The following is a 27,541-nucleotide window of genomic DNA, read 5'->3' as shown; positions in this document are numbered from 1 at the left end:
ATGGTACACGATTCATGATGTCTCACATAAAGACATGATTCTAGACCAGTCTTTTGCTACAATATTTTTATTTGCCATGTTTTCAAAATTTGACTATGAAGAGGGATGCCGTAATCATAATCGAATTTTGAGAACGCAATATATAGAATTTCCTTAAGTTGAACCAATCCAACATGAAATTCATATATATATTCTTGACTAAAGATGATTAAGGTTTCAATCTAAGCCTTTAGAACTGAAATGAAGTATATCCTCTCCCTTAATTATAGCAAAACAACTTTTTCAATCCCTGCAGCCTCACGAATTGAAACTTTTGTTTTCTATAATTAACATTGCTAACTTGCAACACTAATAGTAATTATCATGCTCCCACTAACATGATGATTATTAGCATAACACTTATGCTCCCACTAGCTTTGACATGTACTCAGAAATCAGCTGGACTTCTAGAAATCAATACTTTATTGACTTCCTTACCAAAGTTCAGATTTCTGATACGAGATGCTTTGATAAAACTTTATCAAAATCATACACCTTTCCTTAGATAGCATGCATGTGTGTCTAAACAATTTCAGAACTATGAAAAGGGATGCCGTAATCATAGTCTCAATTGTTTAGACCTTTTGCCATCTGCTTCAAATCTACTTGGTGGAAGTGTTTCCTCACCATCATTTTCATGAATCGGAGAGAAACCTTATGACCCTTAGATTTTATGATGTATGTGTTCTTATCCATGTGAATCGTCAAAACCATAGTCACAAGACAAGGATAATGACAAAACCAAACTCATATGGACTGAACTTATGCAATCTTAACTTCTTGCCACCTGGCAGTACAGGGCCTGCCATTGCTTCCAAGTTGTTATGCAAACAATTGAGAACTTTCAGAACTCCTATGCAAAGCCAACTTTAACTGGAATGGGCACAAAATATGTCAACATAATAGGTTATAAACCTCAAGTCGTGTGCTAGTGAAGAACCTCAGGTTTTATTCTTGATTAGTTCTTGATATTCTTTTTAGGATCTTTAAGACTCCCACTGTCCTCTTGACATATAAGACTATCTTGCCAAATATTCAAGAGATAGTGCGGATTCTTTATCAAGACAAACACTTAACACAATTGGCCTTAGTTGGTCTTTGTTTAATCCAAAACATCACAACTTACCAACTTCAAATGTACAAGAGTAGGACACTTTTACTCTCTTAGTTGGTCTTTGTTTAATCCAAAACATCACAACTTACCAACTTCAAATGTACAAGAGTAGGACACTTTTACTCTTACATTTGACAAGTGTTATAAACCTTTCTTTAAGATATGTCACTCAACTTATAGTCTTGGAGTATGACTCTAAGAATTGTTTTGGAACGAAGTATGACTCATCTTTTTGATTTAACCATTTCAACAATTCATGACTCCTCTTCTTAGTCATAAGAATGCACTAAGATGACTTTAGAGGACCAATTGTGATATGGTATCTTAATCATTAAGATGATCATAAACATGATACTAAAGAACTCTCCCATCTTTTCAGATTTGAGAAACTTTTATCTTTCTGCCATTCTTTGATTCTTCTTATTCGTTCTGTCTCACATTGAAACTTCTCCAATGCTACAGACTTATACTTAAACTTATAAGTATAACCATATTTACTGAACTTAAGTAAATCATGACGAATAGTCTTCTTGATCTTTTGTGGTGGACTTGACCAGTGCACAAGAATGTGTACTCGATCCCTTAGTCCTTTCCTTATTCATATAAGGAATTAGTCTTAATTTTCCAAGCTGAAAGTTCTCATTCATCATACTATACAACTTGCATGATTCCAAGTTTCGGTCCAATTGAACCTTGGGTGATGAGAATCTTTCCTTATTTGGTAATATTAGACACTACCACAACCGAAAGAATCAAATCCATTTTTCCAATATTGCTATCAATGGAATCTTATAAGCAACAACTTTTCACAAATGCCATTGTAAGGATACTTAAAATAAATAAAATCAAAACCTTTTTCTTTCATTTTAAAACTTTGCGGAAAAACTTATCCTTACAATCCATATGAAAACCTTGTTGTTATCTATTCCTAAGCAATATAAATATCATAACTCTTAAGTAATAGCCCAAAATTCTGATCACCGAACCATGCGATTGAAATCCATCTTCGCGATCAGAATCAGCATGTACTTAATAGAGTTAGACAATGGACTTTACCTGAAGTAGAGCCAAACTTATTGACTTTAACATCCTTAGGTAAATTTGGCAGCTTCGTAACCAATGCCCCTTCCTTTGGAAATAGTTACCTATAGACCCTTGATAATGGGACTATCTCAGACTTCGCCTCTCTCTTTACCATTGGGTCAACCGAGTTGACTATGGCCGATCCCTTTCCATTGGGAAGAGAGAGCTTTACTGGATATCCAATGTCATCATTGTCAATGTCCATAGCGTTTTAGGAAGTTGATCTTAGCAAATAGATAAGATCATTAAGGGTCTTGTCTTAGTCTGTTTCATAGGATTCCCAAAAGAACTCACTATGTGACTTAGAAAGTAGTTGAGCCACCAACTTTCTCAAGACTTTGACACCCAACTCTCCCGGCTTGTCAATATGTGACTACATCTCCAAGATGTGATCACACCTAGACCTTGCCTTGCCAATAGGGCTTAAGTGACCTTAAACTTTCTAGGAACTTGTGGGTTAGGGAGAATAATTGGAGGAGGTGAAAGAAGTATGATATCCATGGGACATCATCTTCATTTAGGAAAGCTTGTTTCAAGAGATTTGGGAAGATCATAAATGTCTAGACCAGACATCTTTTTGGGAGATATTCAAGATAGTTGATTTAAAGTCCTTAATATGACACCCAATATGAAATATTAAGGGTAGGACCCAACAAACTATTTTATAACTTAGAAGAGGGATGCCGTAATCCAAGCTATAAAATATTTGAAGGTAGGTGAATGACGATTCACCAATTTCCACCATGAAAAATGAAATAATTTATTAGGTTTTAATTGGATTTGAAAGTCCTAGATCTTTGAGATTCATTGAACTGTTCAAAGGCATGTTTCAATCTCGAGTGTACCCTTCAGGTTTTGTGACTGGGATGCCGAGGATCACAAAACAAGGTGTGAATAACCATGCAAATATACTTGGTACCCTTAATATTTACCCCTTAATCAGTGTGCCGGTTAACCACACACGCTCCACCGATAATATGATAAATATTAAGTTACCCTTTGCCTACCTTGTTAAGTCCAGGTTAGTGTGCCGGTTAACCACACACGCTCCACTAACGACTTAAGCAAAGTGCAAAGTGTAATTTCATGGGTTAGCACCAAATTCACATTTTCCTAAGTAACTAAGATTGGGTATTAGTAAGAGTTTAGTTACTTAGTATTTATCATTAATACTTTTAATGAAAGGAGAATTATAGTCCTTGTCCTACCCGTTCGGCTAACGACCCTCCACCAATCAAGGAAGCGGTGGGTGAGAGTGGACACCCATTAAACTGCCATTTTATAAGCAGTAACCTTATACCCCCCTTATAGACCGGCTTCGTGAATGAGGCCTACTAACGGTAAGACTGACTTTACTCTTATACATATATATAAATATTATTAACTTATAATATTATAAAGTATAAGGGTTGAATTTTAACTTTTAAAATTCTAAGGGCTAACTTGGAATTAAAGTATTCATAAGTGAAAACTTTTCAAATTCCAAAACTTGAGGGCAAGTTTTGAAACTATTCAAAACTAATTAATTCCATAACTTATGAGTTTAAAGTAGTTTTAATTAAAAAAAAATTCTTCAAGTTCCATAACTTGAGGACAAGTTATGGAAGACTTTAAACTAATTAATAAAAAAAATAACTTTTTTTTATTGTAACTTATGGAACTAATTAAGGTTACACTTTTTTTTAATTTAATGAAGAGACTCTTGAACCTCCATAACTTGAGGACAAGTTATGGAGTCATAAAACCATTTAATTAGAACTAGACTCTTCATTTTGTAACCTTTGCCAACTTTTATGAGTTTTATGATTCTTCAATGTGACTTTTCATATAACTTGAGGACAAGTTACAAAAACACACTTTGGAATCAACTCTTAGATTAAAATGGATTGAAAACAACTATTTCACACAACTTTTCTATTAATCTAAGAACCTCATAAGAACAAGATAATTCAAATCATCAATCTTCAAGAAATTAGCATGAACATACAAACTAATACAAATCTTGAAATTATGACAATTATCTTAGAAATTGGATTAGCATGAACATTACCACATCAAAAACAAGTTTATAAGTCCAAAAACATCTTAGGGTAATGTTCCTAGTCCAATTCCAGCCAAAACAATCGAATATATGCATCCAACTCGATTTTTCAGCTACTTTTGCAAGTATAACAAGAAAACAAGCCTAGGCTCTGACACCACTGTTGGGTTATGAGCATTCTAACACTCCTAAGTGTACATGCAACCCTAAATACCTTGGATCTATGTTTTCTCTATTATACATACAATTATGAACATCCAAGGTATTATCCTAATCTAGCATACAAAATAATAAATATAACAAGATAGAATACATACCTCTTTGATGTAGAATGTCTTCATGAAGCTTGAGTGCCTAGTGCCCCAAGTGTGACACCTCAAATGGTTCACACAACACCAAATACACTTGGAATAACTTGAGAGAAACTTGAACACTCCTTGAAATCGTCTAGCCCTCACACTCACACATTAGTGCACGATTTCTTGAGCCATGGGATTCTTTTATATGGTGGCTATTAGGGTTACACCATGTAACTCATAACTTTACCCATTCCTTATGCTCCATGGATTTTAACCTCCATGGAGTATCCATGGGTCACCCCATGGACTTAGTCCAACATAAGAAATCTTGGATCACAAGCCCACATATATAAGAATGAATGATTTACACAATCAACCAATATATTTAATTAGTCTCCTTTTGATCACTTAATTAATTCCAAATTAATTCTTGATCAATACTAATTAAATAACCTTATTAATATATTAGAACTTATAATATATTAACCAACCTTAAGTGTTATTTCTCTCATTATAGTCTATCCAAATGCATGATGCCATGCAACCCAAATGGACCATGCCGGGTCGGGTCAAGTCTTACCAATTATAGTTATGGACTTAGACATTAATCCAACAAGAATCACATGTGATTCATCTAAGGGGAGTGTATGGCCACTAAATGGAGTGTGCGGCCATGGGTGTACGGCCATGGAGTGTACGGCCGTACACTCATGGTAACAAGTGCACAAAAGTGTCTTCTAATGATAAGGAAGCTTGTGGGACAATTGCTCATCAAGTGTTGAAGCTAGGTTTGCACTTTGAAGGCCCTTTAGGGATGTTTTGAGGGGTGTACGGCCACACATGAGTGTACGGCCGTACACTCCTTTGGATCTTGAGTTTTGGTCGTTTTTAGGGTGTTAATCTAGTGTTCCTATCAAGTACTAAGCATAGGGAAGGAGTACTTACGATTTGGAGGCTCAAGAAGGTTCACAATCACCAAGAACAAGTGTGTGTTCTTGGTGAAATGGATGAAGATTTGAAGATCTAGCCAAAAGATGATTTCCAATGGACGAAATCAAAGGGTGTTACTAGGTTAAGAAGAATAACAACAAATCAAAACAGAAGAAGGCTTACATTCTTGAAGATCGGGTGAAAGGCTTGATGATAGTTGAGAGAGAAATCGATGTTCTTGACTTGGAAACTGAGGAAATGGCTTAGAAATGGAAGGATATCACTCTTATGGAGGGGGTGTACGGCCAACATGGGTGTACGGCCGCACACACATGTGTGTACGGCCGTACACTCCCTCACATGGAGTGTATGGCTTGATTTCAAGGCTAAGAACTTCCGCGACTCAATCCTATACTCAATGCTTGAATGTACTGAGCTTTGAACCCTTAAACAGACTCTAAACAAGGCTAACTGATAGCAGAAACGAGTCTGACACATTGTTGGATTGAATGGTTGAACTTACAAGGCAAAGATTTTCGGGTTGTCACAGTAATATCCGTAACAAACACATCCATGTGTAATTAGGACTGCTCAAAACATTGCGCGATAGGGGCGACCATCCATTGCCCATCATTCTAAGGGGCCCAAAAACTTTATAGACTATGTAACTTTAGTATATAATGACTAGTCTATTATTAAGAAAACATAAAGATAAGAATGAGCCAAATTCAAAGACCAAAATATTAGGAAGAAGCAATAACATTCATATACTTTTGGTTATTCATAAAGAAGGTTGGTAGTTGTAACCAAAATGGGAGAAATCGAATCAAAAATTTGTAAATGGCAACCTATGAAGCAATCAAGCAACAATAGAACGGATCAGTCGATTATGTCGTCTTAATTCCTAAGTCTTAATCGTTAGGATTTCATTGCATATATCGTTTTAACCATTCTTGGCATTATAACATCAGTAGAGAGAAGTTTTTCAAAGTTGAAGATATTATAGAATTACTTAAGCTCATTGATTTCATAAGAAATATTGAACAATTTGACTAGTTTATGTAGGTTTAAAGATATGCTAGACAAAATTAATCTTGATACTAATTGTTTTAGAATGACAAAGAAAATCAGCTTTGTTGGATTCAAACTATTGACCAACCGGCAAAAAAAAGCTACATAAAGTTTTAAATCAAAAAAAAAAAAAGATAGGCCCATAAATTTGTTTACATGGAAAATCCACAGGTAAAACCCATTGCCCTACGAACTACCCACGGGTTGGCCGTGGGCAAAGATGTTTTTATTTGTGAACAAATGAAATGATTTATGTATAGATCTTGTTTGTTATGTATAATTAAAAAAACTAAATAGAATAATATGAATACATTAAGAAAAGAATAATTATCATATAAAAATAAAGTTTAATCAATGTGTCATTAAATTAATTAGATGTAAACATGTCATTCAAAATACATATTGTACAAAGTTTAAACATTAAAAACAATGTTTACAAAATAGAAAACTTAAATACAATGAAATCTTAAAAATACAATTATACTAGAAAATACTTTTAGTTATTTTTGTAACATGAAAAAACAGCTTTATTGAAAATTTTAAACAAGGAATGCATTTTGTGGGGAACAAACAAAAATTACATTTAATTTGCCTTAATTATTTCATTTTATATATTCTCTCTTGGAGATCCTTCATACAAAACACTACCTTAGTTATCCAACAAGAGGAAGTGCAGGAGAAATTCATGAATCCGAGCTTTTCGCACATACCTATAAACCTTGTATTTCAGTAAGCCATTCTGTTTGTTGCTTGGTTAAATAATCTATATTGTATAAGTGAAGTGGTCGTTTTGTGACATCTTTTTATTTAAAACCACAATTCTAATCAAATAAAAGGATAAGCCCAATCAAAATAACATAACACATATAAAACCCTTAACAAAGTCATAAATCTAATAAGCGATCAACATGTTGTTGGTAGTTTTGCTTAATAGCTTATTTATTTGAACAAAAGAAATGTGTCAGACCTTGGGTTTGTGTTCAGGCCTGTGACTGAACTCAAAGTCAGTATGAACAAATGCCCGCTCAACTTGAGGCAGCTGTTCAAGCTTTTCTTGTAGCATTTCACCAATATTATGAGCTTCGCTCAGCCGCATATCCTCTGGCAACACAATGTCTACCTCCACAAAATAATGAGAACCAATTGTGTATGCTCTGACTGTGTCAATATGCTTTATTTCTTCATGGTGGTTCCATACCAAATACGTCAATTTTGTTAGAAATTCCGGTGGAGCCGATCTCCCAATCAATGACCCCACATTCTCGATAACCGTTCCCGACCAGTTATGAATCGTATAGACTGCTATCTGCAAATGGAATAACAACCTATTTTCATTGATTTTTTTTATCCAAATACAAAAGGTAAGTTTATAAAAGTTCCAAGTTGTAATAAAAGAGAAAAAAAAAAGAATTGAAAGTAAAATGTTGTAATAGTCTAATAGATAGGAAGGATGGTGTAATTAATGTAGATAGAAACAAAAGTATGTTTTGCTATGATAGTCTGGTATGTTTGTATACTCACAGTTATAGCTCCAACGGGATCAATCCACCACTTATAGCGCACAGCTAAGACAGTCGAAACTAATCCCACGGAATTGGTGATGACATCAAACAAATGGTCCTGAGCATACGCCCTCACAAGTTCATTTTCGAATCTACGGCAATAGACCATCAGCATAAACTTGATCACCGTCACACTCACCATGATGCCAATCACCCATTTCTCATTATCACGATTCATGTCCGGGATTGTCTGCAACCAAAAAGATAAATATAAATATATTACGGAGTATTAATTAACATATATTTTTTGAAGCTACGTACACACCTTGGAAATGAGTTGTCTGGCAGACTCTAGCAATATCTGGAACCCAAGAGTTGCCATTACTGAAGCAAAAACAATAATGCCCTGTAGTCGTACTAACATGATTAGTTCCAACACTAGTAGATAAATAGCTGTGCATTTACATATACCCCTGATTTTGAAAATTATATATTTTGTTGAAAAAAACACAACCAAAGAGCTTACAACTGGCTGCATCCTCTTCTTTCCGATTGGATAGTGATACTGATTAGGGTTTCTCATAGCATATGAAGTAAACCATAAAATAAATCCGGATAACAAGTCCAAGAGTGAATCCAAGGTTGATGCAATGACTGCTAGAGATCTGCTCTCAAAAGAAGCATAAACTTTTGCAATGAAAAGGACCAAATTAGCCAGGTTTGACACATAGATTGCCATTCTCTCACTCTTAGCAAGATTCTCTATTTCATCCTGGAACAAACAAAAATAGTCACAAGATTCATTGTGCTTTGTAATAATTGCAACTAGCATATGGATTCTGTGAAAACGTGCATGTATGATGAAACCAACCTCTGTTAATGCTCCTGGTACACACCCTGATTCGTTTATTGTTTCCATCTCATTGAAACCTTCAAGGAGTCTTTCCTGTTTCTTATAGTACTCTTGAACCTTTCCGTGTTTCCCTGAAGATAGACACAATTGTGTAAGCAATAACAACTGGTGAATGGCAAGGCTTATAGTATAACAATAGCATCCACAATAGGACCTTACTGGAGACCTTTTTCGGTAAATAATTTTGTCAAAGTCAAAATAGTTATTATGACAACTTTTTCGTTACATAGCTTAATCACTTTTCCTGTACATTTACAGTTCAATAAATTAACAGATAATCTTAACTAAGTTTACTAGTTTATCTTATTAACTACAAATAGTTAAGCTTTGTGGTGCCCATATAAAAACTTTGTGAAAGAAAGCTTTATTACAGTGAAGAGATCTTAAACTCTTTGATTTGTTGAGTTAGACGCTTTGTTGCACGAAAAAGTTTAGTGAAAAAGTTTCTTAATTGTGGATGCGTTAAATTGGGGTGTTTTTTTTTTTTTTTTGTCTTTTGTCATGAAGTTCACATAGGGGTGTTCGTTTGGATGGATCGGTTCGATCCGATCCAATTAAGTAAATCCAAATTGATTTCGGTTTTTCAAAATATGGATCCAAATAGTCCAAACTAAATTCAAATCCGATCCGATCCGATCCAATTACAATTCGGTTGAATCGGTTTTTATAATTCGGTTTTCAAAAACCATAACATTTTAAAAGGACATAGAATTATAATATGATCTAATTTTACAGAAGAAGCAAAAACAAATTATTTACTTGTGATTCAAAATGTATAAACAACCACTAAGAAGATATGTTATAGTTTATTATTTAATAGATAAAAAACTTTTGAGAGAAAATACATATTAATGTCTTTTATTAGGTAAAACTTTTTGAACTTATTTAAAAAAATTATAAAATTAATAAATAATTATAGATATATTGAAAATAAATAAATAACAAATTGTTATTCGGTTTTTTTGGACTATTCGGTTCTTATTTTATAAACCAAAACCAATCCGAAATCCAAAATAATAATTCGGTTTTGTTGAAAACCAATCCAAAAATCTGAATATCCGAACCAAATAGTCCAATCCAAATTGTCCAATTGGACAATTCGGTTTTATCCAAATAGTGAACAGCCCTAAGTTCACATATCTGCTTATCAGATATTTATAAAGTTTGTGGGTTTTTTTTTTTTTTTTGCATGTCTAATTAACAGTTTAACACTGCACTAATGTTTTTCCCTATTTGTAACATAGGTTGTAAAGTGGTTGTAGTCCTAAATCATATGTGCCTAGCAAAAAAGCCAAATGGTCCATCTTTTCTGGTTAGCAATGATAAGGAATTAAGAAAAAGTTGTGTCACTAAGAATAAGAATCGCATTTAAAGATAATCATACATCCATCATTCCGATTCCAATAAGAAAGTGTCCTAGTGGCAGAATCCCCAGAAAGTTTGTGGGACAGCCGTATTACTCCTTCTGGGAATGGAGTACGTGGAATTATACTGGCGTAATTAAGTGAGAAAGAGTAGGGAGTCCAATGACACACGCAACACAAATTAATAATTACTTAACTGCTAAGAGTTGATAACTAGATGATAGCAAGATGGGACCAATTAGAAACAACAAATTAGAAAGTAAAAGAAAAGTAGCAGCATTATCTCCAACAATGAGTAAAGTATGTTGTAGGTCATGAAAGAAAATAAAAGAGATGGGATTGGATGAGCGATAAATGAATAAATCAAGTAGAAACTAACAACAATACTACGGACGATTAATTATATAGACGTTAGACAGTGATGATCATGAATAGGATGCATATCTATATATGCATGTAGATTTGTATATGTTTGTATGTGGATGAAACTTACTTGGGGTACGGCTGAAGAGGCGGCGGAAAGCGGAAAAACGACCGAGAGAAGTAGAACTAGGATTAGGATTAGAGGAGGAGGTGGTTTGTGGGAGACGGAAATGGTCTATGTTGAGTCTCCATGAAGAAGGTTGGGGTGCCGGAGGAGACAGGAGGCTGGCACGATCCGTAGCAGCAGCAAGGCTGTCATTGGTAATCCCGGCATCACCTTCCATATCTATTATTGAGGAATGAGAGGTAAATTGTAATGTGTATTAGAGAGATAGAGAATGAAAACTTCTGCAGGGCATGCGGTTAAGTAAAAGGAGAGAAGAGCGCAGTCGTCATCGTCAGACGTCAATTGCAATTGGGGTTTTTCCTACTTTATAAACCAACTGCTCCACTCACCGCCGTTTCATGTCATCTTTTTTAGGCGTATATAACTCCCACTCAATTATGCTTATCCTCTACTAATACAACTTTATTTATTTAGTAATTAAAAAACTTAAAATGTTAGTGTATTGTATTGCCCGTTCTCATTTATTCATTAGTTGAATAACTAATGAAGTAATTTTTATTTCACGCTTGTTTATATTTCCTTTTAACTTTTTTTTTTTTTTTTTTTTTTTTTTTTTTTTTTTTTTACATATATGTGTTTGTGGTGGAGTTTATAGATAAAACCACAAATCAAATCGTATTTACAGTTTGAGGTTTCCGGAATATGGGTAAAACTATAAAACTATTTAAATAACCATAAATTACTCGATGGTGGAAACGAGAATGATGCATGTGGATTTGCTATTGCTTCTAATAAAATTCTAGAATCATGTGTTATCTCTTCCCAACCGGCCACAACAAACGTAAACATCATGTTGAAGTCACATATTGCCAATACGTTTTGGTAAGAATCGTCTTTTCCCTACTTCTATATAAATCTCGTTTGTTTGCACGGACAACATGTATCAAAGTGTCATCAAATGCACCAACTGCTCCTTTGAACACCCGTCGTAGCCTCCTATTATGTCTCAGAATATTTGGATTCAGATTAAAAGAAGTCGGTACTATAATGTCATGTGCGAAAAGCAGCATTTTGTCCAACACTTCATGCAAAAAAATTTATGAATTGTTTTTTTTGAGTGTTAAAATCTTCGTTTGATAATCACGTAACGTTGGTTAATACCGATCATCATAAAAAACATAGTTATCTTTTCCTCAACCGATACATGTTTGCTATCCTTTAACGCGTAATTTACTCTAAAATGCGCACATAGTCGGACAAATGATTCACGAGAAATGCGTAGTACTTCAACACATTGTAGAGGATTACGGTGAAGTAACTCTAACGTAAATTCATGTCCTGTCATTTCCGAATCGTTGTCCCGCACTCGTTTCACACGCCTCTTCTAAAAGTAGCGGACGTACAAGTACATTAGTGTCAAAATTAGGAATTCTGATGCTTTGTAAAACCCTTAACAAGGATAACATTGTAACTAAAACTTGAAAACATGTATGGTGCTTATTCAATGACCACAAAATTCCATCAAATACTCTATACAAACATTCAAGTAGTCAACAAAAGGTTGGAAACCCTAAAAATCCCGGTTCAAGTCCATTTTGGACTAGGATTTCCTTATTGGGCCTAATGGACCAATAAACTTCCAATTTGACTATTTTGGGCTAAGAACTCTTAAATGGGCCCTAATTGGACCCACTTCCATAAAACTTAACCTTTTTGGACCTTATAAGCCTAAAATGGGTTAGTTTATCTAAATGGGCCTTATTGGGCCATAACAAATCTAATTAGCCCTAATGGGCCATAAAACTCATTCCTTGATGTATATTGGGCCGTGAATTACTCTAAAAGGCCCAATGGGCCGAAAACCATCCAATTGGGCCCATATTATGGACTCAAGCACAAAAAGGCCCAAACCATTCTTTTCCTTAGCCCATTCTCAGCCAACAAGAATAATAAAAAAAAGTAAAAAGTAGATAAATAAAATGGAAGAAATGAAGAATTATGAGGGCAAGACACCTTATATTTGTCCATTGGAAACCCATGCACAAATCCCATACTTCTATGCATGTCAACTCAATTTATCTCTCTTCTCCTTCTCCTTTCTATCTTCGGCCGAAGACACACAACCCACACACACATTTCATCCATCTCTTTAAAGCAAACTCTCTCAAGAATACCTTCATTCCTCCATCAAAATTTCGAGATCTAGGGCATTTCAAGAGGGTTCTTCCATAAGAAATCATCATTCTTGGTAAGTTTGTGCTTAGATCCATGATCTAGTTCCTTTGTTTTATCAAAATTCTCTTCTCAACTCATGCAAACTCATGATCATCCTAGAAACATCCATAAGTTCGAGATCAACCCAAGAAAGCTTCCTAGGGTCGAAAATAGCATCAAACTCTTCCATTCTTTCTTCAAAACCGAAAACAACAAGCAAAGGTGAGTTCATACCCCTCTATTTTCGGTTTTCACAAGTTTTATGGGGGAGAATACAAGTAAAATGTGTAGATCTATGTGTATGTGTATGTTATGTGTGATTTCATGTGTTTATGTGGTAAATATGTGCCAAAAAGGAAAGAAATCTCGAGATCTATGGCTCAAGGAGGAAAATATACGTGATCTAGGATGTATTACATTAAACAAGTCAAGAAAAATTATCACCTAAGGTTAAAATAAACATGTTACAACATAAAACTCATTTTTGGGCTATTTTTGTCAAATAAACAAAAGTTGGGTTAAAGGTTGTCATTCACGGTTTTATAAGGACCCAAAGGGTCAAAACAGTTAAAATAGAAGTTTTTATGAATATTATGCTCTTCAAAGGACTAGAAATGTAAATTGTAGCCTATTGGGCCAAATTTTTGGGCTTTTCGGCCCATAGGCCCAAACTTGCGAAAAAAATGGGTTTTAAGGGGCCGAAATGGTAAATTTATCAAAACAGTGGGTAAAAAGGTAAATAAATCTATTTTAGGGATTAAAATGACCCTTTTTGCCAAAAAGGATAAAAAATGCAAAGTTTTTGGATTTTGGGTCAAATTTGTAAAAGTTGCGAAAAGTTTGGACTATAAATGAAAATCTTTTTACTAAAAGGGCTGAAACTGCCAAAAAGTAAACTTTGGGCTGAAAACACTATTTAAATAAGTCTATGGGCCAAAATGTCAAGAAAAATAGTTTAAGGACCTAAAATGTCATTTTTTATAAAAAGGGACTAAAATTGTCATTTTTATTAAAGAAGGGCTGAATAGGTCAAACCAATATTTTGAGTCAATTATTTTATTATTAAGATATTTGGGTCAAAAATACCAAATTATAACTTATGAATTTAGAATGAAAAATATACATATATTTTCAAATATCGTTATAAACAATCGACAAACTTCGTGCCTTTGCGATTTAACAATTGAACAATCAGACCTTCCGACAATTATACCATACCTAAAACAAGTAAATATTTAAATTGTTGGGCTTGAAAGATTCTAATCATGTTCATTGGGCCTTCGTGACCCATTAACATGACTTTTGGGCTTAACAATAATAATACATGTCTATTGGGCCTCCTGCGACCCAATTACATGCTTAAGGGACCCTCAATGACTTTTACGTGCTATTGGGCCTCAGTGGCCCATTAGCATTGCTAGTAAGGTCCAAATAAATCATATGCGAAATGGGCCAACGCGTCCTTCGTATACTCAACAGCCCTAAATAACATACGTAATTAGTAGGACCTCGTAATCCTCTTCTCCTCGTCTGTTAGGCTTACCTTCAATTCAAGTAAACAAAATCAGGTCGTTAATCAAGGGTAATCAAATTCGTTTGGATTAAGTGAGTAATAACGAGCGACACCTTTAAGTGTCGGTCGTAGTCTGTAGTTATAATCAAAGTCTCCTGGAGGGAGAGCGAGAGTTTGTGTATAGATCTATACGGGGGTGACTCCCCCACACCTCAGCTGTTCGCTACAGTTAGACTCGGCCAATCTAGGGTGACAAAATCTTAAGATCAATTCCGGCGTTCACTAGAATTCCAAGACAGACGAACTAGTCATTATCATGCATGGTTATAACGACTCGCATAATAAATCCAATACTATCTGAGTAATCAAGGGAATTCATAATCATTCGTTGTGACGGTATAATAATTCGAAATAGTTATATTATATTATCGGAAAACATCGGGTTTTTCGAGGAAATCAACACCATTCACTTGTATTTTCAATAACTATAATGCAAAACTTCTCATTTATACACGCTTTGAAATCATTCATACATAAACCTATGGATCTTCACACTTTAGTATAAACAATTGTCTTTTCAGAAAATATCGGATTTTCTGGGTTTTATAAACTACACAAAACATTTTCATATCAACCCTGCTTATGAACTCACCAACATTCCATATGTTGACGTTTTCAAAATAACTTGTATTCTCAGGTAACAGATAAGCTGAAGAACAATACCAAGTGTGTTAGGATGTTATGTTTTGAAAACTCTCAAACAATTTATGCTATGGATATGTAATATTTAGACAATGTACTTGATGTGAACAAGGTCAGTTGTAATGTGTTAATGCATGGTGATGTTTATGTTATGCTTCATGTATATTCATTGTGATGATATTCAATTTAAGTCACGCGAGCCCTCAGACGTTTCCGCCGTCTGGTTCGGGGGTGTGACAATTAGAATTATGAGAAGTATCTTTTTGTCGTGATCCATTAGGAACCTATTAATCAACACAAGTACCAAATAACAAAACATAAAACTCAAGTACCAAATAACATAAAATAAAACTCAAGTACCAAATAACATAACATAATAACATAATATAAGATTCAAGTACCAAATAACATAAAATAAAACTCAAGCGGATTTCGGATGTCACACCACCTACCAGCGAGACGCAGCAGAACCAACCTGCCCTACCAGGGAATCCCGTGAGAGAGAATCGTTCTCCGGAAGCTGAGATTACCGCTCTGCGGCAACAGCTATTCGCCATGGAAGCACGAGCGGTGCAGGATGAACAGGAAAGAGATGAAGTCATTGGAGAGATGACTGAGATGGCCCAGTTGTTGGCGCAACACTTAGGTATATGACCTTGCTGCCGCCGTTGGGTACACCGTAGAGCGTTAGGACCAGCTTTACCCTACTAGTACTATGTTCTCTTATGTACCATCGACTCTATGTTTAAGTGATTACACTACTCATAGAGTCGTTACGCTGCCGAACTTGTACCCTTTATGTATGCTCTTTCGAGCAAATTTTCATGTATTAAAGTACGGATATTATTAGTGGAAAAATATATGTGTTCTATTGTGATGTTGTTATCTGTTATGTGTTATGTTTCCATGATTGTATGATTAATATGTGAAACTACTTAATTACATGCAATACACCTAGTTTATAGGACCACGAACTCACAAAAATTTTAGGCACTCAACATCTTTCCATTCCATGACAGAAAGATGCCTCAGCGACCCACCCGTGGAAACCTTGAGCCAACACCACCAGAAATCAACGCAGCTGCATTTCAAGCAGCTGTATCTGCTGCGGTCACAGCAGCCATGGCGTAAATTCACCAAGGGAACAATGGTGGAGGCAATGGACAAGGGGCTGGAAGTTCGAACAACGGAATAAATCAAGGGCCTACCAAGACATGCTCTTACAAAGATTTCACCAACGCCAAGCCACGAACATTTAATGGCACAGGGGGAATGATAACCCTAAAGAGATGGATTGAAAAGGTGGAATCGGTATTCGAGATATGTGAATGCCCCGAGGAGATGAAAGTGAAGTTTGCCGCATGCACATTCGTTGACCAAGCTCTCACCTGGTGGAATGGACATGTAGAGGCCATGACTCTCCCCGTAGACAACGCCATGCCGTGGGCGGAGTTGAAAGAAATGCTGATGGCCGAATACTGCCCGCGTGGTGAAATTCAGAAAATGGAGCAAGAGTTATGGAATCTCACCGTCTGAAACTCCGACATTGATGCATACATATCAAGGTTTAGCGAACTGTCACTGTTGTGCCCTGGCATGATTACTTCAGAGGGAAAGAAAATCGAACGATTCATCTGGGGATTAACCTCCCCAATTCAAGGAAATGTGATAGCTGCAAATCCTGAAACCTTCGACAGTGCCAAGAGGTTGGACAAGAAACTGTACGACCACAACAACAAGAAGGGCGAGAAGTCAGGGGAAACTGAAGGCAAGAAGGAGAGTAACAACAAGAAAGGAATGAACAACAAGAGAAAAGGGCGACAAGGCTCAGAGTCGTCAAAGAAACAACAAACAGTGACAGTCAATGCTGCAACCACCCAAGTTCCCTCCACACCACATGCTCCAGTCTCATCTACTCCAAGTGCCCCTAGGTAGTACTCCGGGAATCTCCCAAAGTGCAACAAGTGCAATCTCCATCACAATGGCGAATGCAGGGAGATGCATTGTACCAGTTGCAATCGAAAGGGTCACATGGCAAAATACTGCAGGACCTATCCTCCCCAGAACCAGCAGCAGGGAAACAACAACAACAACAACAGCAACAACCGCAACTACGACAACAACACCAACAACAACGGCAACAACGCGGGGCCAAGCGACACCTGTTATGGATGTGGAAAGACTGGGCATTTCCGTCGAAACTGCCCCAACGTCAACAACCCTGGGAATAGAGGAGCAAGGAGAGTGCTGACCATGGGTCAAGGAGAAGCGGTTCAGGATCCCGCTGTCGTCACCGGTATGTTTCTCCTAAACCACACTTATGCATGCATCCTATTTGATACTAGGGCAGAACGAAGTTTTGTGAGTAATAAATTCAAACACTTGTTAAAACAACAACCCCAGAAGCTTAATGAAACCTTTACGGTGGAAATGGCTAATGGGAAAACAGAATCCACTGGGGAAATCTACATAGGATGTACCCTGACCTTAAATCATCACGTCTTTCAAATAAACTTGATGCCTGTAACTATTAGGAGTTTTGATGTGATTATCGGCATGGACTGGTTAAGCCCCAACCATGCTGAAATTATGTGTCACGAGAAGGCCGTTCGCCTTCACCTCCCAAATCGCGAAACCCTAATTTACAACGGAGACAAACCCAGCACGAACCTTCGTCTTATCTCGTGCATTAAGGCACAGAAGTATCTACGAAAGAAAGACTTGACGTTTCTGGCTCATATAGTGGATAAGTCCAAGGAAGAGGTCAATATTCGAGACATCCCAGTGACTTGCGATTTCCCGGATGTCTTTCCTGAAGATCTTCCGGGGATACCCCCAGAAAGACAAGTCGAGTTCCGAATTGACCTTGTGCCAGGAGCTACACCCATCGCCAAATCGCCCTATAGGTTGGCTCCTGCGGAGATGCAAGAACTGTCCAGCCAACTCAACGAACTTTTGGACAAAGGATTCATCCGACCCAGCTTCTCACCTTGGGGAGCTCTGGTTCTCTTTGTTAAGAAAAAGGACGGATCCTTTAGGATGTGTATTGACTACAGGGAACTAAATAAGCTCACTATAAAAAATCGCTATCCACTTCCGCGAATCGACGATCTATTTGACCAGCTCCAAGGAGCAAGCTACTTCTCTAAGATAGATCTGCGGTCCGGATACTACCAACTCAAGGTCCAGGAAAAGGATATCCCCAAAACCTCTTTCCGAACTCATTACGGACATTACAAATTTGTTGTAATGCCCTTCGGTCTAACGAATGCCCCTGCCGCATTCATGGACCTGATGAATCGAATCTGCCGACCATTCCTCGACAATTTTGTCATTGTTTTCATCGACGATATCCTAGTCTATTCTCGAAGCGAAGAGGAGCATGGCCGACATCTCCGGCAAATCTTGGAAACCCTACGAACCGAAAAGTTATACGCAAAACTCTCTAAGTGTGAGTTCTGGCTCCGTAGTGTGAACTTTTGGGTCATGTTGTTAGTCAAGAAGGGATACATGTGGATCCTTCTAAGGTCAAAGCCATTGAAGGATGGGCGATCCCAACGACACCCACATAAATTCGCCAATTTTTAGGTCTCGCAGGCTACTACAGGAGATTCATTCAGAACTTCTCCAAAACAGCCAAGCCACTTACCATGCTTACACAAAAAGGTGTACCCTTTGAATGGACAGATAAGCAACAAGCTGCATTCCGAACTCTGAAGCGAGCACTCTGCAGTGCACCGGTACTATCACTACCAGAGGGAACAGAGGACTTTGTAGTTTACTGCGATGCGTCGAATCAGGGTTTAGGCTGTGTACTCATGCAGCGGGGGAAGGTGATAGCTTATGTGTCCCGTCAACTAAAGACACATGAGGTGAATTATACCACCCATGATCTCGAATTGGGAGATGTGGTCTTCGCCTTGAAGATTTGGAGGCACTACCTTTATGGTACCAAGTGCACCATTTTCACGGACCACAAGAGTCTCCAACACATTTTAAATCAAAAGGAATTAAACATGAGGCAGCGAAGATGGGTTGAGCTGTTAAACGATTATGAGTGCGAAATCAAGTACCACCCAGGCAAGGCTAACGTGGTAGCTGATGCCTTGAGTCGAAAAGAATACTCAAATCGTCGTGTAAAAACTCTTTCAATAACCATTCAATCCCATCTATCTACGCAAATCAAAGCAGCCCAGTTCGATGCTATGAAGATAGAAAACAGAAGAAGGGAAGCATTACGTGGAATGGAAAAGAATTTCAAAGTTAAGGAGGACGGAGCATATTATTTCATGAACCGAATTTGGATCCCTAAACTTGGGGGATTCAGAGAAGTAGTCATGAATGAAGCGCACAAGACACGATACTCCATCCATCCGGGTTCAGATAAAATGTACTTGGATATCAAGCAACATTATTGGTGGCCTAACATGAAGGCAGAAATTGCCACTTACGTTAGCAAGTGCCTCACTTGTGCTAAAGTAAAGGTAGAATATCAGAAGCCCTCGGGATTATTACAACAACCAGTAATACCCGAGTGGAAATGGGAAAGGATTACTATTGACTTTGTGACCAAACTACCCAAGACAACAGATGGTTTGGATACCATATGGGTAATAGTCGACAGGTTGACAAAATCCGCTCATTTCCTGCCAATAAAAGAGTCATACAAGATGGAATGATTGACAAGAACCTATATCAAGGAAATCGTGAGACTCCATGGAGTGCCAATATCTATCATCTCAGATAGAGATAGTATGTTTACTTCACGCTTTTGGCAATCGCTTCAGAAAGCTATGGGAACACAACTTGACATGAGCACTGCCTACCACCCACAAACGGATGGTCAAAGCGAGCGAACCATTCAAACGCTTGAAGATATGCTTCGCGCATGTGTGAAAGACTTTGGAAGGTCGTGGGATACCCATTTGCCTTTAATCGAGTTCTCGTACAACAACAGTTATCACTCAAGCATCAAAGTTGCTCCATTCGAGGCATTGTATGGGTGTAAATGTAGATCACCATTGTGTTGGGCTGAGATAGGTGACACTCAGCTAGCAAGAGGACAGACACCAATCAATGCATTGACGGGACCATAAATCATACACGAAACGACTGAGAAGATAATTCAGATTAGAGCTCGACTGCAAGCATCACGAGACAGACAGAAGAGCTACGCTGATAAACGGCGAAAGCCCTTGGAATTTCAAGTCGGGGATCGGGTGTTGTTAAAAGTCTGTCCCTAGAAAGGGGTGATTCGTTTTGAGAAACGGGGAAAACTAAACCCACGATACATTGGACCCTTCGAGATTCTTGCCCGAATCGGTCCAGTGGCTTATAGACTGCAGCTACCCGCTGAGCTCAACAGTGTACACCCCGTGTTCCATGTTTCCAATTTGAAGAAGTGCTTATCCGACGAAACCCTCGTCATTCCATTAGAAGAAATAGAAATCAACGAGAATCTCCTGTTCATCGAGGAATCATGGACAAGGAAGTGAAGCGTACTAAGCAAAGTCGCATTCCGATTGTGAAAGTTCGGTGGAACGCGAAACGTGGACCAGAATTCACATGGGAACGCGAAGACCAGATTAAGCAGAAGTACCCTCATCTATTCTCGCAATTTCAAATCTAGCTTCAAAAAGAATTTCGGGACGAAATTCCCTCTAACGGGGGGATGATGTCACAACTAGGAATTCTGATGCTTTGTAAAACCCTTAACAAGGATAACATTGTAACTAAAACTTGAAAACATGTATGGTGCTTATTCAATGACCACAAAATTCCATCAAATACTCTATACAAACATTCAAGTAGTCAACAAAAGGTTGGAAACCCTAAAAATCTCGGTTCAAGTCCATTTTGGACTAGGATTTCCTTATTGAGCCTAATGGACCAATAAACTTCCAATTTGACTATTTTGGGCTAAGAACTCTTAAATGGGCCCTAATTGGACCCACTTCCATAAAACTTAACCTTTTTGGGCCTTATAAGCCTAAAATGGGCTAGTTTATCTAAATGGGCCTTATTGGGCCATAACAAATCTAATTAGCCCTAATGGGCCATAAAACTCATTCCTTGATGTATATTGGGCCGTGAATTACTCTAAAAGGCCCAATGGGCCGAAAACCATCCAATTGGGCCCATATTATGGACTCAAGCACAAAAAGGCCCAAACCATTCTTTTCCTTAGCCCATTCTCAGCCAACAAGAATAATAAAAAAAAAGTAAAAAGTAGATAAATAAAAAGGAAGAAATGAAGAATTATGAGGGCAAGACACCTCATATTTGTCCATTGGAAACCCATGCACAAATCCCATACTTCCATGCATGTCAACTCAATTTATCTCTCTTCTCCCTCTCCTTTCTATCTTCGGCCGAAGACACACAACCCACACACACATTTCATCCATCTCTTTAAAGCAAACTCTCTCAAGAATACCTTCATTCCTCCATCAAAATTTCGAGATCTAGGGCATTTCAAAAGGGTTCTTCCATAAGAAATCATCATTCTTGGTAAGTTTGTGCTTAGATCCATGATCTAGTTCCTTTGTTTTATCAAAAATTCTCTTCTCAACTCATGCAAACTCATGATCATCCTAGAAACATCCATAAGTTCGAGATCAACCCAAGAAAGCTTGCTAGGGACGAAAATAGCATCAAACTCTTCCATTCTTTCTTCAAAACCGAAAACAACAAGCAAAGGTGAGTTCATACCCCTCTATTTTCGGTTTTCACAAGTTTTATGGGGGAGAATACAAGTAAAATGTGTAGATATATGTGTATGTGTATGTTATGTGTGATTTCATGTGTGTATGTGGTAAATATGTGCCAAAAAGGAAAGAAATCTCGAGATCTATGGCTCAAGGAGGAAAATATACGTGATTTAGGATGTATTACATTAAACATGTAACACCAGCAAAAATTAGGTCAAAAATAAATTTGTTCAGTACCCATAATTGAGTATGCTAAGTGGTAGATATCGTAACAAGGTTTCCAAAAATATAAAGAACACTAAAATCCGAGTTATAACGAAGAAGTTATGACTAATCGAAGATCCACAACAAAACCGGTAAAACACTGTTAAGCCTAAAACGCGAAGTTTTAATAAAATACTTTTTAACCTTAGGTATCTAAATGAAAGTCGTAGATATCATTAAACCGTAAACAAACATAAAAAGAACGTCCAAATCTGACTTCGTATGAGGAAGTTATGATTTTTCGAAGTTTCGGATATAGTAGTAGACAGCTAAAAACTCGAATTAGAGATCGAGCGACTTTTTGCCAACATGACCTAAACGAGAATCGAAGATCTCATCAATGGTATTACAACGGTAAAAAGTCTGACGAAAACGGACATCGAATGAAGAAATTATGGATTTTTAACGGACTTTTCCTGTCCCGGCCTGTTAAAAATGTAATATTAAAAATAAATTCAAAATTAGCCAACGAAGTCTAAACGAGAGTTGTAGAGCATAATCTCACCTACGCGTGGATATAAAGAACGTCGAAATCGGAGCTCGTACGTGAAAGTTACGGATTTTACAAGTTCGGGACACAAAATTCGAGGCTGTCAGGCTGGCCGCGACGTGGCACAGTAGGCCACGACGTGGCACAGTGACTGATGGGTTTTCAGGCTTGGCAGCAGACGTCTCGTCCATGGAAGAGGATAGGATCAACTCCACGACGTGGCAACCTTATGGCCACGACTTGGGACCCAAAAATTGGGCTATAAATAGAGCTCAAAGGGGTTCCGGGTTTCATTGCTCAATTCTCTTCTTTCTCGTGCTTATGCTCTGCTTTTAACCCCTCGAAGCCATCCCGAAGTCCCGGTTATCATATTCAAGTCCTGAAGGAAGTTTTACGCTCCCGAGATTCCCGAGGATCCCGAGAAATCAACTTTCTCCACTCGAAGTTCTGCTCGACTTTTGTCTCACTTTCTTCAAACTACCAGGTGAGTTCATATCCCTACCACCACACTTTAAATGCTTTTTAAATGCTTTTGAAACACTTTTAAGGGGGGGGGGGGAATACAAGTAAACACACGGTTAAAATCGTGTGAAACACTAATATTTTGCTATACTTTTCGTACTGTTATTTTAACTATCATATGAAGTTGTTATCATGCAAAACACCTCATAACACAACTTTATCCTCTTGGGATACAATTTATTTTATAAATAGAAATATGTTTTATTTATACGTTTGCATACTACATCATGTCAAGGGTAACCATTTCAACTATAACATGATGCTTTTACAAAAAAACTCAACTCATCATTATGCCTTTGTAACACAGTAGAAAAGGAAATCATTTCATACAAACGATTTTTCATCATTTTACTCATGAACTTGTTGTTAGCAATCATGTGATGTCATATGGCTTTGTTTGTAGCAAACGAAAGTCCCCACCTATAACCAGAGTCTCTTGGAAGGAGAGCGTGACAAGTGTGTATAGATCTATACGGGGCTGACGACTCCGCACCCTAACTGTTAGCTACAGTCCCCGGGGTGACAAATGTCAACATTAGGTACTGCGTCTAGTATGGTTATGAGGAACTCACAACAGGCAGAAACAATGACTCATGCACGTAGTAATACATAACTCAATCATGCTCGGGGGGTAATAACTATATTATAGGGTATTATCAGCATGTTCAGAATTCAGGATAAACACTTCCACGACTAGTTTTACTTAATAACAAAACTATACATCTTCATTTCTAAGCATGGCATACTTGCTTACAGGTTACAGTCTTGGTCATTTAAGACTGCATCTCATTTAGGAAAATATAGGATTTTCCTGGTTCAAAGGTTCACTTTATACATCTTCATTTCTAAGCATGGCATATTTGTTGGAAATTTAGTATAAATATTTATATTTTTACTAACTTTGGACATATATAAATATATACATATGTTGTATATATAACGAACTCTAAGTGGGTTTGTGTTCTCCTCCATGAGGACTTCGAAACGATATATTATATGTCCAAAATAGAGTATAAGTGAATGAGATATCGATACTCAAAGATGGGTATTTGAGAATAAGTTTAACAAAAGAGAGGAATGTGGGAATGAGTCCCACATTGGTAGAGAGACCAAACTCAACAAGGTTTATAAGCTTCATTGCATGGAAGGCTTACAAGCTTGTGTCTATGGTTATGCTACAATTCCTACCCGCGCGCAGGGGGGGGGGGGTGCAAATCTTGGTTCCGTAGACCAAAAACACCGAACTCGTGCATGGGCGCGACCTGCGGACACGAATGCAGCTTCGAAAACTCAGGTGCGCGCTACCATCGTTTTTGCTAAACTTGACAGTTTTGGTCCCTATTTTTGAATTCTGTAACGGATGCATTAATTGCGTAATTAATGACATTTATTGCCATTAAACGCTCAATCAATTAGTGATTTGTTTCCGTTTCAAGATTCAACTATAAAAGAAGACCTTGGCCGTCTCATTCAAACACACGGATGAAAATACTCTTCTTCTTCCTCCTTCTCTGTACTCCTGCTTCCGGCGATTCTTTCAGGCAAGTCGTCATACACAATACTGCTAAGGTTGTTGTACCCTGGGAACAGACGGCGAATCTGTTTAAGGGAATCGAGTCCAACTCGAGCCTCAGCCACATCGTTTGCTGCTAATCTTTTCATTACAGGAACCATTCTTAAGAGGAAAACGAAGACCCTATACTAACAGTCTTAAATAGATTATTCTTTGTTCTAACCATTTCGTTTTTTCCTTTTCTTTTATTCTGAATCGATTTTGTATCGACTTTTTCCTGTAATCTATTTAACTGTGGTTACGATTCTTTCAGAATGTCTGGAACTCCCACTGCTACTGGAACTCCTGCTGCTGGTGCTAACCCTCCTGTGAACCCAAATACACCAGTTCCAAACATCATGGCTAATCATGCTGAGAGACCTGAAAAATTTTCTGGTCTGAACTTCAAGAGGTGGCAACAGAAGATGTTGTTCTACTTGACCACCTTGAACCTGGCTCGATTCCTAACAAAAACTGCTCCTGTAATTGCTGAGGGGCAGGCTGATGCTCAATCTGTGAATGCAGTGAATGCATGGAAGCATTCATAATTTCTGTGCCGCAACTATCTATTGAATGGCCTGGCTGATGCACTTTACAATGTTTATTGTAAAGTTGCAACTGCTAAAGAACTATGGGAATCTTTGGAAAGGAAGTATAAGACAGAAGATGCTGGAACTAAGAAGCATGTTGTTGCTAAGTTCTTGGAATACAAAATGGTTGACTCGAAATCTGTTATGAGTCAAGTCCAAGACCTTCAGGTCATCATACATGATAACAATGCAGAAGGGATGGATCTTAATGAACCATTCCAAGTTGCATCAATGGTTGAAAAGCTCCCTCCTGGTTGGATAGACTTCAAAAATTACCTTAAGCATAAGCGAAAGGAGATGTCTGTGGAGGAACTGGTGGTGCGTCTTCGCATTGAAGAAGACAATAGAATGGCCTTGAAGAAAGGCAGTGAAGGTGAATCTTCTAAGGTTCATATGGTGGAAGCTGGTCAAGCTTCCAAAAGCAAAGGCAAGGGACCTCACAAAGGGAAAGCAAAGGGCAAAAACCTAGGCCCCAAGGCAGGAACTTTCAAGAAGAAGTTCAAGTGCTACAACTGTGGCCAACCGGGTCACAAGGCTTCGGAGTGCCCTCAACCTAAGAGGGAAAACCGTCAAGCAAACATGGTGAATGATAACATGGAATTGGTGGCCATGATAACTGATCTCACGGCTATGGTTTCTGAAGTGAATCTCATGAATACAAATTCAAAGGAGTGGTGGATTGACACGGGAGCTACTCGTCATGTGTGTCATGACAAGAGTGTTTTCAACACCTACAAAGAAGTTGAAGATGGTGAAAAGCTCTACATGGGAAATGCAGCTACCGCGGATATCAAAGGTGTTGGTGATGTCATTCTAAAAATGACTTCGGGGAAAGAAGTGAAGCTTAGGGATGTATTGTATGTTCCTGAACTTCGTAAGAATCTAGTGTCGGGTGGTTTGTTGAACCAATTTGGTTTTAAGCTAGTGTTTGAGTCGGACAAGTTTGTTTTGTCTAAGAATGGTATGTTTGTGGGAAAAGGATATGCCTTGAATGGCATGTTCAAATTGAATGTAATGGTGACAAATAAAAATGAATAATGAAAGTTCTAGTTCTGCTTATTTGCTTGAGTGTTCAAATGTTTGGCATGGTCGCTTAGGACATGTAAATTACAATTCAATTAAGCGATTAATTAAACTAGAATACATACCAAAACTTAATATTGACTCAAATCACAAATGCCCCACATGTGTTGAAGCCAAACAAACTAGATTGTCTTTCCAAACAATCAAAAGAAACACCGAACCTCTTGATTTAATTCACACTGATGTGTGTGATCTAAAGTCAATTCCTACTCAAGGTGGGAACAAATACTTCATTACATTCATCGATGATAGCACGAAATATTGCTACATATATTTACTTAAGAGTAAAGATGAAGCAATAGACAAGTTTGTCTTGTACAAAAATGAAGTTGAGAATCAACTCAACAAGAGAATTAAAGTGGTTAGAAGTGATAGGGGTGGGGAATATGTTTCTCCATATGTTGATTTTTGTGCTAAAAATGGAATTCGTCATGAATTCACATCACCCTATTCACCTCAATCCAATGGGATTGCTGAAAGAAAGAACCGTACCTTGAAAGAAATGGTCAATGCCATGATAATTAGTTCGGGTGTAAACCAGTCAATGTGGGGGGAAGCTATTTTGTCGGCTAACTATCTTTTAAATAAGATACCTCGCAAAGAAAAGAATGAAACACCGTATGAACTTTGGATGGGAAGAAAGCCATCGTATAAGTACTTACGAGTGTGGGGGTGCCTAGCTAAAGTTGTAGTGCCACCACCTAAGGTACAAAAGTTAGGGCCTAAAACAATGGATTGTGTTTTCATTGGGTATGCACAAAGTGGTAGTGCTTATCGGTTTCTTGTGCATGATTCTAAGAATCTTGAAATACACAAGAATACCATAATGGAATCAAGGAATGCTTCATTCTTTGAAGATGTGTTTCCCTGTTTGAACAAGGAAGTTGAAAGCCCATCTTTACCAAACAACGAAGCTGTTCGAGAGGAAGAACAAGCTCAATCCGAGGAGGAAGAGATAGAACCCAGAAGAAGTAAGAGGGCTGGAGTTGAAAAATCATTTGGTGATGATTTCTTCACCTATGTGGTGGAAAGTGAACCTAAAACCTACCAAGAGG

The 27,541-nt window shown here is 37.6% G+C and overlaps 1 protein-coding gene across 1 annotated transcript; it reads right to left on the bottom strand.

Moving 5' to 3' along the window:
* Positions 1-7,415: 7,415 nt before the first annotated feature.
* On the bottom strand, positions 7,416-11,204 carry LOC145125875 (metal tolerance protein 9-like). Its single transcript, XM_079061282.1, has 6 exons — positions 10,850-11,204; positions 8,951-9,063; positions 8,606-8,851; positions 8,405-8,485; positions 8,099-8,329; positions 7,416-7,883 (listed from the first exon to the last, which is right to left on the bottom strand). The coding sequence occupies exons 1-6, from the start codon at positions 11,061-11,063 to the stop codon at positions 7,539-7,541; spliced, it is 1,230 nt and encodes a 409-aa protein (XP_078917408.1). The 5' UTR covers positions 11,064-11,204; the 3' UTR covers positions 7,416-7,538.
* Positions 11,205-27,541: the final 16,337 nt, after the last annotated feature.

The sequence above is a fragment of the Lactuca virosa genome, chromosome 7 (assembly GCF_052849685.1).
Source record: "Lactuca virosa cultivar CGN04683 chromosome 7, Lactuca_virosa_CGN04683_v6, whole genome shotgun sequence".
NCBI classification, from domain to species: domain Eukaryota; kingdom Viridiplantae; phylum Streptophyta; class Magnoliopsida; order Asterales; family Asteraceae; genus Lactuca; species Lactuca virosa.
Note: the sequence above shows the minus strand (reverse complement) of the source record. Positions and strands in the feature narration are given on the sequence as shown.